This window comes from Mauremys reevesii, linkage group 1 (assembly GCF_016161935.1).
Source record: "Mauremys reevesii isolate NIE-2019 linkage group 1, ASM1616193v1, whole genome shotgun sequence".
Taxonomy (NCBI): domain Eukaryota; kingdom Metazoa; phylum Chordata; order Testudines; family Geoemydidae; genus Mauremys; species Mauremys reevesii.
Genome location: NC_052623.1, coordinates 191117432 through 191134864, shown reverse-complemented (window position 1 = coordinate 191134864; position 17433 = coordinate 191117432). Strand labels below are relative to the sequence as shown.

General features: G+C 40.1%; 1 protein-coding gene across 3 annotated transcripts in view; it reads left to right on the top strand.

Moving 5' to 3' along the window:
- CRYBG3 (crystallin beta-gamma domain containing 3) overlaps positions 1-17433 on the top strand; it is a 160491-nt gene that overhangs the window by 82748 nt on the left and 60310 nt on the right. For all 3 annotated transcript variants that reach the window (XM_039521838.1, XM_039521828.1, XM_039521845.1), the window contains exons 4-7: positions 3921-9129; positions 10489-10536; positions 10880-10995; positions 12670-12817. In XM_039521838.1, the coding sequence (XP_039377772.1) occupies positions 3921-9129; positions 10489-10536; positions 10880-10995; positions 12670-12817 (5521 nt within the window). The remainder of the gene's footprint in view (positions 1-3920; positions 9130-10488; positions 10537-10879; positions 10996-12669; positions 12818-17433) is intronic.

The window sequence follows — 17433 nt, the reverse complement described above, 5'->3', positions numbered from 1 at the left end:
CTGCACCCCAGCTGACTGATTCACAGAGGCAATTATCCCTAGAGGGGTTTTGGTCCTCTTGTCCAGATAGAAGTGAGTGGGAAAGGGAAAGGCAAGAGGAAAAAATAGTGATATGGAGCAAGGTTATTAGTTACTATTAAAACAAGGTTTTATAGTTGAGAAAGCCGTACGAGAGCTACAGCATGGAAGGTATGTGAAGATGGTGAGCTGGTAAGAGTCTCAAGTTAAGGTACCATTTTTTTTCCATGTGTTTGAAATTGTTGATGATTTCATTGCAATTAAGAGCAATCGTCAGACTAGACTTTTTGCACTGTTAAATGCAGAGTTGAAGGAGGAAAAGGTAGTGATATGCGTAAAATACTACTGCTAATAACACTACATTTAACTGCAGAAGGAGGCGTGTAAAGTAGGTTAATGATTGCTAAGCTTAACAAAAGTCTCTTATTATAAAAAAGGATTGATGTTTTATGTGGTATAATCTCCACTGGTTTGGGACTGATACAAAGGTGAGTAACTCAGATTTGTTTTTTGCCTTTGCATTCCTCCTCAGTTATGTTAAAAGCCAGTTACCCTGCAAACCTACTGTATTCCTGGGTCAACAGGATAGGAGCAAAACAATCTGAAAAAGTAGCTTTGCTTCTATCCTGCGTGTGTTCTTGTCACAATCTTGTCTTTTAAGTTATCCTAAAAGGAAATGGGATGGGAGAACTCATAAAATAGGGCCCCAAATAGTAAACATACAGTATTACTGCATAAAACCCTTGTCTCCCACCACATGGAATTATTTCACTGACTTTCCAATGTATATCACATTTTACAGACACATTATGGTTAGGTCTTAAATTTCACACACTTAAGGCAGGTCTGCACTTACAGCACTGCAACAGTGCAACTGCACTACTGTAGTATTTCAGTGAAGGTGCTTCTTTGCTGACGGGAGACCTTGTCTCATTGGTATAGTTAATCCACCTCCTCGAGGCAATATCTGTCAGTGGGAAAGCTTCTCCCATCTGCACAGCATTTTCTACACCAGGGGTTAGGTCAGTATAACTGCATCAGTTGGGGTGTGGATTTTTCACACCTCTGAGCAACATACCTGTAGTTCTACCAGTGTAAATTTATAATGTAGACTCAGCCTAAAGGCCTGATCTTTCAAAACACTCCTGGGTGTGGTTCCTACTATCATAAGTACCCCAGCTGAATTCTCAACACTTCTCTTAATAGTGATCATTGTGCTCTGTATGTTTTTGAAGGTCAGAGTCATAAAATCTACCATTCATTTTGCTCTTTTCCTTTTCTGAAAGATGTTGTTTTGCACAGTATTTTTCCAGTCAGGAGTTATGCATTTTGTTTTGTTAGGTATTAAGTGTGTGTATATATTGTTAGGTTGAACAATATTATTTTTGAATAGAACTAATGATTTAGAGGTTTATTGTTGTCTACTTGACCTACACCTAGCTTCTAGTAAGTTTTTGTAATGTTCAGTAACAATAAGTGGATGTAGTGTATAATAAAATGTTCAACAATAGTACTTGCAAAACTGCACAACTTATTTTTGGATTTAGTGAGCAGCCTTATTACACAGATTGCTGAAATATATTGACTAGAGGAAAGCTAAAGTTTCATGCAGATTAAATACATTTTGAAAATACTAATAGTTTCAGTTATGAAAGTCTGAAGAGTTGGTAAAATACACTCTGTCATCTTGGCTATTTGGATTGCCCATTGACACTGGATGATGATGGTGGCGGTTGTAGTATTTCTTCATACCCAAAGATTTTTTTATAGTTTGGATTGAATATATCGCTTTTCCTTAGTGTATTTGAATTTAATATTTAATAGCTCGATTTAATATAAAAATTCCATTGTTAATAAATAGGAAGATAATTTGTATTACAGCACTAAACAAACCTGGTTTTTGTGTGGAAATACCTCACATTTTATAGGCTGATGATTATATATAATGCTCATATCATAATACCACACATGCAGTGAATTTTTGAATTTTTATATTTTGGCCCTTACCCTATGAACACACATACATCTGAGTCACTTTACCCAGCTGATTAGCCCCATTGAGTTCAGTGGGACTGCTCATGTGCCTAAATGTTTGTACAGTTGGGGACTTGGTAACATATAAACATTATGGAATTGAGAGTTTATACTGCTCAAGTCCATACAGAATGAAACTCTGCTTTTTAAAATGAAAAATTTGTATCTTTTTAATTGTATGTTCGGGATATATACAGAATGATTGTGTACTCTCACTGATCCTCATTGAAAGAAATAAAATCTTTTATTTTTCTGCCCAATTTTATTAGTGAATGAACAAAAATACCCTGCTTCTCACTTGGATTATTTGCATAAAAATCCCTTTACTAGAGTAAAATCCTCCTAGTGGGGGTGGATTAAATATGAACTGCAAGGATATGTCTGTACTGCAGGTAGGAGCATGCCTACCAGCCTGTAGACAGACACGTTAGCTGTGCTTGAGCTAACATGCTAAAAATAGAAGCATGGATGTTGTGGCACAGGCTAGCTGCCTTGATTACAATTCCACCCAACCTCCTGGGTCCGAGCTCAGGTGGCTACCACAAGCCACCACCTGTGCCACAATGCCCACACTGCTATCTTTTGGGCATTAGCTTGAGCAGAGCTAACACCTCTGTCTACCAAGGCTAGGAGGCACATTTTTGCTGCAATGTCGGCATACCTCTATGCAATGCTAAGAGTGCCCGTTTTTTTTTGTCTGTATTTTTATAGACTAGTTAGTCTTACATTAGAAATAAAAATCTTCACTTCCCTGTTTTTGCTGGAGGGCTCTCCGGTGCACTGGAGAGCTACAAGCAGGAGAGGGACATCACACTCACCTGCAACTGTGTGCTGCAACTTTCCCAGCCTTCAGCTAAGAAGAAGGAGAACACCGAGTCAGACTGTTTAAAAAATTTTAGGGGGAGACTTGCTTTTTGTTTAGATAGAGTTAACACAAAAGCGCTTTTTAAACACTCTGACTCAACATCCTCTCTCCCCTCAGTAGAAGGCTGGAGAGCTGCAGATCAGGTTCAGCTATATGTGATCTCACTTGCCCATCCTAGTTCTCCAAAGTCCTCCAGTAAAAACAAGGAAGTCAAGATTTGCAATTCCTATTATTTTCTTATGTGAAAAAATAGATTTTTTTGGAAGGTTTGGGTGATAAGGGAAAGCTTTGAGGTCACCCTTATTACATCATGAAAGAGTAGTAAAAGATAAGTAACATTTTTTTCTTTGAAGTTAAATATAAGACTAATTAGTGCCCGAATCCACCAAAAATATTTCCCAAGTTTCAGGGCCCTTTAGTTAGATATTTCCTCCAGCACCCAAACAGACTTTCCTCATTCCTGTTCTTCTCCATTCACTGTCCTTCCCTCAGTCCCTACTTCCACTCCCTCCCTGTCCTGTACCTTTGGTCCAGAAAGCATCAAATAACTGTATTTTCCCCACAAACATTTTTTGCCTCTTACATTTCTGTTGTTCTGTCTTGTACCCTCTTGTTCAGGGATGAGTTACCAGGTCCAAATTCAAAAGCAAACAAATTTCTCTAGCCATTTTCAGTTTTAGTGACCCTAGATTTTACTGTTAACGTTAGTAGGGTAAAACATTTTCAGACAGTTGTGACTTAATTTGAAGATGTACCCTTATATAGGTATCTTTGATGGTGTTACTTTCTAATAAAACTTTTGTGTTTGTAGGCATACCCATATACTGTGTTTCTATTAGCTTAGTATAAAGAAAACTCTTGATGTATTTATAGCATCATTAGAAGTTGGTTTATTCTGCAATTTAAAAAAAGTAGTATTGTATCATTTGTTCTCCAAATCAGCAATGATAGTGAAGACTGTTTCAATATTCTACTGCACTAAAATGATGATTTTTTGTTACAGGCAAACTGAATGTAAGCCAGATGCACCAGCAATTACTTATGCAACATATCGGGGTTCTGTACGGATTAAGCAGCTACTAAAGAAACAAGCAGAGGAGGCACTAAGAAGAGAAGAAAATACTGAAGGCAAACATATTTTCACTGTGACTGGAAATGGAGAAGTCCAAACTGCTATCCTTCCAAACTCACCATCTAATGTAAGAGTAGAAATTACAGGACACCCGTCAAAAGAGAATCAAAAGGATGATGCTAGAAATGGCAAGGAAAATGTTAAAGCAAACCTCTCTGCAGTTAAAATGGAACTGAAAAAAACAGATGTTGCTAAAGATATCTTAGATAGTAGTGAACATGGAACAATTGAAAACACCCCTGCCTCATCCACTGAAACAAACTCCAACAGCAATCACATTGGAGAACGAGACTTGTTTATTTCCTTAAATCATTCACCAGTTTCTGATACACCAGAAGTGAATAGAACTCATTTTCTAGACTCAGTATTGTCAGTCAGAGACAACAATAGTTCCAATTACCAGATTATGGATTCTGTTAAAACAAATTCTGGAAATAACAGATTGGCTGAAAAGAGGGAGAGAACGTTAGAAGAAACAGAAGCTCAGTTTCAATCAGATAATAATGCCACTTTTAGCTTTGATAAAGAAATAAATTCTTATGTTCAAGTATCTCATGAAGACTCTCAGGAGACAATGCAAAATGATTGTATGAGTTCATCCAAAACAAAGAGAGGGGCAGTTGATAAACTACCACCATTGGTAGAGGGTCACTATGCCTGTAATAGTCATATTGGTAGTCAGTTGGAGCTAAAGTTGGATGCCCAGATGTCCCCCTTTAGTAGCACTGCATTTCAACATCAGGCAGATAAGTGTATAGAAAATGCAAATAAAGATAATGGTCCAAGGATGGATGATTCACAAAAATATGTGGTAGCTGAAGAAAGGGAGCAAGAAGCACAAACCTTTCCAGCTAGTGTTCATTTTCCTTTAAATCAAGAATGTACTGAAAAATTATCTGAGGCTGTGAAGGACATAAAATTTTGTGGAGTCAATAAATTGATGGTAATAGACAGTCTGCCCGCTTCAGTGCCATCTGCCAAAATTGTTCAAGATACTGGCACAGACATAGTAAACAGTCCAGATATTAAACAGTTTAATGAGTCAGGGAAACCAACACATGCCCAGAATGATCCCTCAGTAACTCTTGAGGGTGAATCTAAGGATATCAATACAGAGAACACTTCCGTACCTTCCCTTGAATCTGAAGATGTTGAAACTGCTAAGGTTTCATCTAAGTCTTCAGAGGTAAATGTTGCTGGCATATCTCCATCAGCCCTTGAATGTGGAAGTGTGAAGTCCCATATGCCACCTCCTGTCTTAGAATCTGAAGATGCCTGCCTTAGCAAAGCTATAACACCTGTCCGTATCACCAAGATTTCTCCTCCAGTCCTTAAAGTTGAAGATGGTAGCTTGGCTAATATTGCTCCTCCTATCCACAGATCTGAAGATGAAACCATGGCCAAAAAAGCAACCAACTTACAAGATGTTAAAAAAATCAACATTTCTCCCCCTGACCATGTGCATGAAAATAGCAAGCCTCTTAAATCTGAAGGGATGACCTTCCCCAACAACGTAGATCCTGCCAGGGTGCCCAACCTTACTACTCCTTCTCTTAAAATTGGTGAAGTCTTTGTATCCAAAACATCAGTTTTATCCACAGACGGTAACAGGTCCAAGAATACTTCTCAGATCTATGAAACCAGAGATAACAGGGTAGAGGAGATTGTTCCTAAAACTGTGAATGCCAATATGACTAATATTTCTCCTCCTCCCTCTCAATCTAAAGAAATCTGCTTCTCTAAGTTTTCCTCGCCTGCTCTTAAATCAGAAGTGAATACCTTTGTTGAGGTTCCTCGTTCTCCCCTGGGATCTGGAAAAGATGCTTTGACCAATCATTCTTCTTCTGTCTTTGAAAACGGTGTTGGTTTGGAGATTATTTCAGTGACTAGACCTAATTCTGAAGATAGCAATCTGGTGATGATTTCTGCTAAACAGGAAAACAGTAACAAGTCTAAGACGGCACCTGCCATACTTAATTCTATAGACTTCAGCCAGTGCAAAATACCTTCTTCTGCTTCTAAATCCGAAAATGTTAGAATTGCCAAATTATCGGTTACATCTGACAAGGTCAGTGACTCCAAATGTGCTTTTCTTGAAGGCGATACACCTAAGATGGTGGCTTCTTTCTTGGAAAATCGAGATGTCAGTGCATCTACAATTATTTCTCCTGTGCTTGAAAATGCAGATGTCAGTATGACTCAGATTTCACCTTGCTCTGAAGACATCAGTGCTAAGCGTACATCTTTTCCCCTAGAATCTGATGTCATTTTAGCTGAAAGTGACTGTCCTACTCCTAACTCAGAGGATGTTTGCATTCCCAAGCTTGCTTCTCCTACTCTGAAGTCTAAAGAAATCTCCAAGCTTTGTCGTTCTGCCCTTGAAACAGCAGATGTCTTGGACAGTATTAATTTCCCTATTGTTGAGTATGAAGTTTTTAAAAAAGGCAAAATTTCTTCCAGACTTAGAGTTAGTGATGAGACTGATTATGTACCTCCAGATGTACCTCCTGCCCAAAAGCTTGAAGATGCCTGGTTAACCAAATCCATAACATCAACTACCTGTCCTTTGGAACTTGTGGAAGTGAGTTCTAGTATAGACTATAGTAAGGATGTGCACAGAACTCCTACAGAGCAAGTAAATCTTTGTGACCATATTCCTGCAGTGAGAAAAAAACGAGCTAAAGTGAATGATCACACAGCTTCGTTTACAAAATCAAGCAACATCTGTTCTCAGAAAACATGGGTAGATATGGAAACAGGAAAGCAAGTGCACATTGAATCCCAAGACACTGCTCTATTTAAAAAAGCTGAAGAAATCGTTGATGTGGTTTTACACTTGGCCATAGAAGAAATAAGATCAAAACAAGCAGCTGGTGTCTATCAGCCTTGTGGCAACAAGGACAGTTTAATAAAGCTGGATATCCTAAAAGAACAGAAAACTGGAAAGATACAGTTGGAAGCAAAAGTAAAACATTTTAATGAGAGCTATGCAGGAAGCTCCTCTGAAGTTAAAGGAAAGGAGACACTTGCTACAAATACTCAGGCTGAAAAGATACCATTTAACATCACTCATAAAACTGACCTACATAGTTCAATATCACTAAAAGCAAAAGAAATAATTGATGAAGTTATTAACTCAGCCAAACAAAAACTGATGTTTAATCAGCTTGAAAACAATGAGAGCAGGAGCCCTTCTAAAAATGTTGTGCTTAAACATAAGACTGGATTCTCAAAGACTCTAAACACTGATGTTCAATTAGCTGCCAAAACTCAAGAAATAATCAAAGAACCTTTGGGTTTAAACCAAATAGGCAAGGAATTGACCCAGAATGTTGCTAGGGACTGTGAAAAAGCAGGCTGTTCAGTTCCTTTAGTTCTAAACAATGTAGAAGGCAGCACAGATTTGACAATAGGAGGAGAAACGGTACCAAATAATGTACTTTCACATCAAAGAAATGGACTTCTACATTCTGATGATTTAGCAAGTCTGGAATCTGACCTTGCAATAATAGCAAAAGATGAATGCTCTAAAACTGTCTATGATAGTACAGTTATGACAGAAATTGGTGATAAAACTAGCATTTGGACAGCTAGCAATAAATCTGAGGAGACTTTACATGTATTAAATGGAGATACTGTTATGATTGAAGAGAGGATGCCACCATTACAGTTAAAAGATTTGTGCAATAATACAAATATGCCAGAACATATATCAATGCCAACCTTGACTTTTAATTCATCATCTTTCCTGCATGATGAAGACTATACCAGCATACCTAGCAAATCCAAAGATGAAAGTAGTCTTTCAGGTTTAGACAAAAGTTGTGCAGGTAAATGTCTGCCAGAACTTTGTTGCAAGGAGGAGGATTCTGTGTTTGTACAGGAAAAAGCAAACCCAAAAGATTCACAAGCCTACAGTGAAGAAGGCAGTGGAAAAACAGAGGAAGCAAATGAGATGCCACAGGATAAAAACAGATTAAACACACAGTTCATTGTGTCTGAATCATCTGTAACGGTTAAGGACATTGAAGGGAAAATTTGTTTCAACTCAGATTTTGCCAATAAAGATGAGACACTGAAATCAACACTGATGATGGATCAAGATTTACAAAGAGAGAACGCACTTGACGAAAAGAGTCTGAATAATAATAATGATACAGAGGAACTGACAAATCTCTTAGCCTTTTCTCCACAAGATGAACAGTGGGAAAGCAATTCTTTATTTACCGTATTGTATGAAGGCTCCCCTCAAGATGAGAACCAGTTTGTTTCAACTGACAAAAAGCAAGCTCACTCCATCTCTCCTCCTGACCTATCCATGGATAATATTGAACGTCTTTTGATGTGTGAAACAGCAAAGAGCAAATATGAGCCTGTCGATGCTTATGAAAAGGACAACAAATTAAATGAAACATTAGATAACTGCAGCTCGGAATCATTTATGACAGTGGAGGCTAAGCGGTTTAAAATTTACCCGTTCTCTTTGTCTCCTATATATGAAGATGACAGCCCACAAGAAGACCAGCTGTCTATTGATGTCTCACCAGGAGACTATTCTAATGGAGAATCTAAAGACAATGCCAACCACTCCTCATCCGTCTTGTCACTTCTTCAGTCTGTTTCTGAGCGTTTGAAATTTAGTAACCAGTTCAGTGAGGAGGATGAGGAGGAATCTTATGAAGAAAACATGGTGGATGTTCAGAAAGAAGACTCTATTATGAACTTGTTGGTAGGCAGCTCAAACATGGTGCTTCTAGAAAATGACCAAGAAAGGGCTCCACTTTCCAAACAGTCACTCATATATTCAAAAGAACCGCTTAGCTCTAGGCAGCAATCAGAGCCATTTCCAGAAGAAGCATGTCTTCTTCCTAATCCAACACATTCTGCTCAGTTTCAACAGAAAGCTGATGCTGCCATGAAACCTCTCTCTAGGAGTGTGTATTACCAGTATTTTCAGACAGCCAGCAATTATTCGTGTGAGAAGGGAGCCAGATTTGGAAGTGCCCTTCAGGATGGATTATTGCCAAGGGGTCATAAGCCTCAAGACAACAATTTGCCAGAATCAAGAGCTTTTCCAGTGGTAAGTTGTCATGTTATGCAAGTAATAACTAAAATGATGCTGAACCCAGTTGAAATTACCGTCTTTCAAAAAAAAATCTTAACTGTCTTATCTAAATTCATTCTGTTGTAGGCTACGAGGTAAGCCTATGATTGCAGACAATTAAATTTTCTGATTGAAGCATTTTATAAATAAAATGCATCCAGTTACTGGGACCAGATCATAAACAGTAGAGAAGATCCTGCAGCTTCTAACAGTAAAACAGCAAGTAAATAAAAAATATGCTCAATAATAGCAACATACAGGCTTGTCCTTTGAATGGCATTTTAAATGTGAAGGTGACTGGGACAAGGCACACAGAGAGTTCAAGGAGGGGAACAGAATTGTCTTTATATGAAAAACTGTTCTTTTACATTTACTCTACTTTTGATTTTATTGTTCCTTTGCTCCCTGAGAATATGGTTCAGTGTTTGGTGTATCCTTCAGTTCTTCCATAGGCTCCAACTCAGGTTATGTCTACACTTACAGTGGCATATGAATACAGGGATTGCACGCCCGCGCCCCCAGCATGGGTATAAATAGTGTAGATGGGAAGCACTGCTTATGTGAGTAGAGTACAGACGCATCAGAACATTAGGGTGTATGCTCTACACATCCAAGCAGAGTCTCTCATGTCTACACTGCTGTTTTAGAAGTGTAGTGTCCAGTGGCCTCCTCCCTGATGGAGCCTTTCCCCACCTCAGCAGGGAAATGATCTGGCAGTTGGGGAGGCAACTGGAAAAGGCTTCAGCATCTTCCCACTGCCAGAGCCTCTCACTGCTGCATGTAGTTACACATCACAGCGTGCACACAACCTGCTTTTCACTGTGCTACATATACCATACACTCTGCCACAAGGGTACACAAGGCCTCAGCTGCAGTCAAATATTCAAGCTCTTTCTACAGATTAGCACTTCTGTTTCAGTTTATTTAAAGCAAGGTCAGTTGAGAGGAGAGAAGTAGTATTTTGTGATGATTTGGGGAAATGGAAGAGAGCGCTTACAATTAAGAGTGTCATAGCCTGAAGAGAAAAGCTCTGGTGTGGTACAATCTCTCTCTTTTCTAGTTTGGGGAAGGGTGTGTGTGAGAGGAAATAGTTCTATGTGGTTCTGATTTTCATTAAAGCTCTCCTAATCTAATATTTGTGGGGTTTTTAAGGATTATTTATTTGACCCTCTGCATTAAACTGCATAATTAGGCCTAATTTGCATAACAATGAGGCTAGGATCAGCTGTTGTCACTAATTAAAGTAATATGTTTTAAAGGAATACTGGTCTTAAACAATTTTGTGTGCTACTATTGTAATTTTAATAGTTATTTTCCACATCATTTTAATTTCAGAATCTTATTGACAGGAAAAGCCTCAAATGCAATCCAAGACCAGGAAAAGTAAGTGTGATCTTGTCACGGTGTAGGTGAATATGGATTAAATCACCATTAATATTTTAAGGAGTAGCAAAATTTTGAAAGAAAACATGTTGTTATGTCAAATTTGAGTACTTATAATGCTGTACATGCTAATCATGAGATTAGATAGCAAAAAATTCCAGCCTAGGGGAAACCTACTTAGTTTGTCTGATTATTTAGTTCAGCAGTCTACAGTTGAAGAAAATATGTGCAATGCTGGTAGAGCATATACAAAATCAGAATCTGTTTAATAAAAAGCAAAAATTAGGAACCTAATCCATGTGTTGAAGTGCCCCTTGTTCACATATAATGTCTGTTGTTTTAGATGATTATTTATGACATTCCTGGGGAGAAAAGTAAACGAGAAATATACCATGATCTATCAGATGCCACATCCTGGATCTTTCCAATAGGAACGTTGCTTAGAATTATTAGAGGATGGTAAGAAATCTATGCCTTATTTAAATGGCATCTTTTCAGAAGATAAATGTGTGTATTTTTCTTGTACCTCTGCCTCTGTTATTTATAACACAAACCTGATATGCAGGGCATCTTTTCTTGATTTATAATTACAGTGGCATTTACAAGTAAAGCAATATGGTAAGTATTACCTCTGCTGAGAACTAGCTTAAAGCAGAGGAAGTTTGTTTTGTAACCAAAGCTAAGTTTTCACAGTTTAATTTCATTAACCAAGTGATGTTGCAAAATGAGCTGTAAGGCATACATGCTCAACTGCTGTTTGAAACATGGCATTAAAAAGGGAGCATAGAAGTAGTGGGATGCAGAAGAATATTTAGGATAGACTACATGAATCTTTCTTAATCCATTTGCAAAGCATTAGTGCACAATGAGATAATAGATGCTTTGGAAAGCTAAGGCTGGGAATGCATTTGTCATACATGTGTGCCCACAGTTATTTAATAGAGCATAGACTTATTGAAGTAAAGTATCAGAGGGGTAGCCATGTTAGTCTGGATCTGTAAAAGTGGCAAAGAGTTCTGTGGCACCTTATAGACTAACAAACGTATTGGAGCATGAGCTTTTGTGGGTATTCATGCTCCAATACGTTTGTTAGTCTATAAGGTGCCACAGAACTCTTTGCCGCTTTCATTGAAGTAAGTTCATCATACCATTCAACTCCTCCACACCATAATACCGTTTCATGGTAACATTAATATAGTTTGAGACTGGCCTACCGTATTTTCCGGCGTATAAGACGACTTTCTATACTAAAAAACAACCCCCAAAAATCGGGGGTCGTCTTATACGCCGGGTATAAACAGCGGGCAGCCCAGAGCCCTCTGACTCCCGGCTGCGGCTGGGATTTAAAAGGCTCTGGGCTCCCCGCCGCAGCGGGCAGCCCAGAGCCCTCTGACTCCCCACCGTGGCTGGGATTTAAAAGGCTCTGGGCTCCCCTCCGCAGCGGGCAGCCCAGAGCCCTCTGATTCCCAGCCGCGGCTGGGATTTAAAAGGCTCTGGGCTCCCCGCCGCAGCGGGCAGCCCAGAGCCCTCTAATTCCCAGCCGCGGCTGGGATTTAAAAGGCTCTGGGCTCCCCCCCTTGGAAGGGGGGGGTCGTCTTATACGGCGAGTATAGGCCAAAACCTATGTTTTAACTGTAAAATTAGGGGGTCGTCTTATACGCCCAGTCGCCTTATACGCCGGAAAATACGGTAGTTTCTTATGTTTTATGCTTGTTTATTAATCACTGGATGCCATAGTGGTAGTTGCATGTTTTACCATTATGTGGAATCCAGGACCCATCTTAGTTAATTGGTCTGGAACTAGGAAAGTAGGATGTTTAACTTGCTTAGCTTTTGCACTTACTGGTTAGATGTCTGCAAATAAGGCTTTTAATCATGCTGGTTAGTTTGGGACACCGAGCTATATAATAGAAGAGAAGAAATGCCTATTTTATTTTATTTTTAAGTACAGAAATGAAGCACAACTTAGGTAACAAGTGGAATATGACTAGAGAGGGACAGTGCATGAAGGGACACTGATAACGGGCTTAGTGGAAAGAGCTCTCTACTGAACTTTTCTAGCATGAGTGTTGTATTGCCATGGTTCTAGTCTGCATAATAGTTACAATTCTCTTAATGATTTCATTATTACAGCTGGATTTTGTATGAAAAACCAAAATTCCAAGGAGAGAAATATGTGCTAGAAGAAGGAGAAATGGTCCTGAATAGTCTTTGGGATCTTCGGGACATGAAACGCCATCCAGGGAACCTTGCAGTTGGTTCTATCAGACACGTAACAAAGGTATAGACTTGGTTGATAATAGGACACAAAATGCACACGTTAACATCAATAGTAGCAGTGTCCTTGTAAGAACGGACACTGCATGTCTGCTGTATGTTTCCTGTCTCGTTGTCTTCAGACTAGTGGCCAGCAGAACTTCAGGCCGTTGACACAAGTCTCAGAGTTTTGGCTGCTTCTCTGAACCTTTGAAGCCTTTTGATTCTTACCTCTCTGTCCAATTCTTCACCTTTCTTCTTCCCAACCCAAGACTGTAGTCTTCACTTTCTTCTTAAGTGCCTGAGTCTACTCATCTTTCTCTGAATGTAATAAGCAGTTAGTTTATATACTTTTGCCCCACAAAAACCCTCAGTCTGACTCATTGGTGCCCCTTCTTTGTCATAGATATTTGATTGCCCAATTAATTTAAGTAATAGGAATTCTGATTCTTTGTTACAAACATTTTTCTGTTAAACATTGGACTGTTCACAACAGCCTGTCTGGTTCTCCTTTTGGGCACTAATGGTTACTAATTATTATCTGTACCAAATATCGTCTAAAAATTATGCTTTACCATTTTCCCATATAGTTTTTTTTCATAGTTACTGTAATATCCTTGCTGATAATATACTGATGGGTGTAATAGACTTAAGATGATTAGATAAGACAGAGTTCAGAAGACTGACTGTGATGCTCAGTTAAGTGAGTCCCTTTTGAGTAGGTAAAAGCCAGATTTTACTTGTGGAAATAAAATATGGGACTGGAAAAACACACCACATAACTCAAATAACAAAAACAAAACATGAACCTCAGCCTAACCTTTCCCCCCAAGCTTGGCTGTTCCCAGGATCTCCCTGTAGAATCTACTCTATGCCAGCTCTAGTCCCTTCTGCTACAGAGAAATGTCTTGTATCTTGATTAGAGTTAAAATCCACCTGCCAGTGTGAGTCAGCAGTCATTACTCTTAATGTTTTTGCAGACCTGAGCTTAGGATGGCTCCCCAGAAGAGCATTATATTCTTACGTAGCATTTTAGAAACTGCCCCAGGTACAGTATCCTTTGTCAGTAAAATGGGGAAGTAATGGGTCTAAACACCATGATGTTCACTGGGTATTCTAGTATTTATCGAGCTTCACTGCATCTCATCCATGTGGTTTGTCAAGTGTATACCAACTTGCTGTCATGATACTTCAGTTTCTAATATGCATAATCCCAAGTCTGTACTTAGAATTCACTGTCAAATCCAGATATGGCTAAAGGGAAGAGATCTGCTTTTCTTAAGATTTCAGCCCAAACTATATCCTATTACTTACATGTAATATAGGTACATTTTCTGTATCCATGTAACATATGCACCCAGCATCACAAAAGTAGCCAAACACTCAGTTGGGATTCATAAGGGTTAGTGGAACACCTGCAAAATATGATTGTATTTGCCCCCAGAAATTAAAAAGACACTTTGTTTAAAAATCAAGAGCATAAAACTAAACATAATGAATCTTTATCGTTCATTGAAAGAGCAATATATTTACCAGACCTTGTGATTTAAAAAGAATCTGCACTCATTTTGTTGAGCACAGCATTCTAAAAGTTCACATGGTGAGAGCCCTTTATTGTGGATGAATTGTGACTTGTATTAAAATGTGAAAGCGTCTTATTAAAATAGGTATTTTTGCATCTCTAGTGGTCTACTAATTTCAAAATTTATAATATTTGTGTCACCAGTGAGAGATGGGCATAATATCAAGCCATTGATGGTAAACAAGTTTCATTCCGACTTAGATTGAAAAGAGAGAGAGAAATTCAAAAGAAGTCAATTGAGGACATGACTTATGAGAACAGTGAACTTAATTTGTCTAGTGCAAAAAGCTGGTGCTAAGAGGAAACATTACAGGACAGAATATGAATTATGAATATTGGAAAGGAAGCAATGAATTACTGAAATTCAACACCAGTAATAAAATAAGGAACTATGGGCTAAGACTAGAGGAGGACGAATGTATCTAGGACAGGGGTGGGCAAACTATGTCTCACTGGTCACATCCGGCCTGCCAGACGATTTAATCCGGCCCTCGAGCTCTCGCTGGGGAGCGGGGTCAGGGGCTGCTCCACGTGCATGGGCCACAGCTCCGTGCAGCTCCTGGCAGCAGCAGCACATCCCCCCCTCTGGCTCCTATACGTAGGAGCAGCCACGCAGCTCTGCCCCCGCCCCAAGTGCCACCCCTGCATCTCCCATTGGCTGGGGACTGCATCCAATGGGAGCTGCGGGGCTGGTGCCTGCAGACGGCCTGGCTGCACCACTGCATAGGAGCCGGAGAGGGGGACAGGCTGCTGCTTCTGGGAGCTGCTTGAGGTAAGCGCCACCTGGAGCCTGCACCCCCTCCTGCGCCTCAACCCCTTACCCCAGCCCTGATTCCCCTCCCACCCTCCAAACCCCTTGATCCCAGCCTGGAGCTCCTTCCTGCACCCCAAACCCTCCTCATCCCCAGCCCCACCCCAGATCCTGCACGTCCAGCCAGAGCCCTCACCCCAACCCCCTGCCCCAGCCTGGAGCACTCTCCTACACCCTGAACTCCTCATTTCTGGTCCCATCCCAGAGCCGGCACCGCTGGCCAGAGCCCTCATCCCCTCCTATACCCCAACCCCAATTTCATCAGCATTCATGGCCTGCCATAAAATTTCAATACCCAGATGTGACCCTCGGGCCAAAAAGTTTCCCCTTCCCTGATCTAGGATGTTAGAGAACACCTTTGGATGGTGAGGACACTAATAATAATTGTGTCACAATCACTAGAAATTTTTAAAGAAGAGTTAAGTGTTGATCAACCATTAAATCCTTTTTCCAGTCTCCCATGGTATGGTTTGTTTTTGTGGACCACAGCTGGGAGTGGTGTACACTGCAATACACAGTTTTAATATTAGCGTTTTATAGACAAGTCCCCAAATAATTGAGCAATGACCTTTTGCCTAGCAATTGTGATAGGCTAGAGCTGCTCTGCTGTCAGTCCCTAGGTTCATGCAGTACTTTGTTGTGTGCAAGAATTCCTTAGCTGAAGATTTTTCCTAGAATCAGGGCCTAAGGGAAGTCTGCCTTTTCAGGATGTGCATAAGTGCTTAAATCAGTGCCTTATGGAAGTCCTTCTTAAGGGGAAGTTTACTATGCACTATATATTTTGATTGATCAATCCTTCACCTTTTGGGGCCACAGCTCTTGGAGTTGGTATATGTGTGTAGCATGGGAAAGTTTGCAATGTTGTTGTTGTAGCTGTGTTGGAAGGTTGTTGGAGTGGTTTTATTGATGGAGTGGTTTGCCTGATGACTGTTGGGTTTACCTTTCTGTCCCATCAGTTTAATGATATTGGCTGTGTGCCTGGGCTAGTTGGTTTTTCTTTTAATTTTTTTAATGTTTTTTAACTGTGTTTTTTTGTGTCTGTTGGATGCCTTCAAATAGCATCTTTATAAGTTGGTTAAATAATTGGGGATAGGGTAGGGCACTGGCAGGTGGAAGACAAACATTTACGGAGGAAGCTGTGGTAGAGCATTTAATATTTTCTTTTTACAGGGCAGATGTTAGTGTATTGAAAAACAACTGGACGGTAGCTCAGTGTTCTGATTTGGGTGAAAGTCTCCACATGAAGCAGAGATTCTGTTAACTTTGTGGTAGCTTGTGGCTCAGCTCATTGTGGATGCAAATTGGATGTATGGTGTGTTTAATTTGCAAGAACCAAAACAAAATCTCAAAGAAATGGATTGTGCAATTAGAGAAACTAAAACCACTTGAAATAAGGGTGGGGTTGGGTTCTACCCAGATACGTGAACTTCAGGTCAGGACAGCGAAATCTCCACAGACACAGGCTGATTACTGTTCCCATAGCTCAGCCCACTCAGCCAGTCATCTCAGACCATCAGATCCCAGTTTCTTGTAAGACCATCTCAGAGATTCAGTCATATAATTCTTGTCCTGGACACAGGTAGCTCTTTTCACAGGTCTCTGGAAATCAAAAGGGGATGCTGGGCTTACCCCTCAGAACCTCAATTGTCTGCAGAAAAGGATCACTACCTTAACCATCATGGAGAGGTTTTTGGTGCCCGGGGCTTTTGTGTACTGTGACAAAGTCAAGCCAGATGGCTGCAAGAGGGTGCTAGAGAATCTGACAGCCACCAGAAACTGCTTTCAGACAGATTTACAGGTCTTCAATAGGATTGTGTGGCCTGGAAGACAGATATGTTAGACCTAGAATGTTAAAGGTCCTCTTCCCTACTGGCTGAGAAGGGATTACCTCAGGTCAATTAGGGACACCTGAATCCAATTAAGGGCTGCCTGAGACCTTTTACAACCCCTCCTCTTACAAGAGAAAGGGGGAAGAGAGAGAGACAAGCTGCTGCCAGGCTAGTGGCAGCAGGGAAAGCTGCTCCAGGGTGAGAGGCTGTGCTCCTTCTCATAGAGGAAACAGCCAAACCTGAGTTTCCTGGCTAACCAGCACCTCAGCCTCCTTTACATTGGAGGGGAATAGCGTAATCATGAGCTCCCTGGCCTAAGAGAGACATTTCAGAATCCCTAGAGTGAAGGCTGTAGGGGACCCTCTGCTATTTAATGTGAAGGATGTAGGAATGCCTGCAATGTTTTATGAAGATTATAT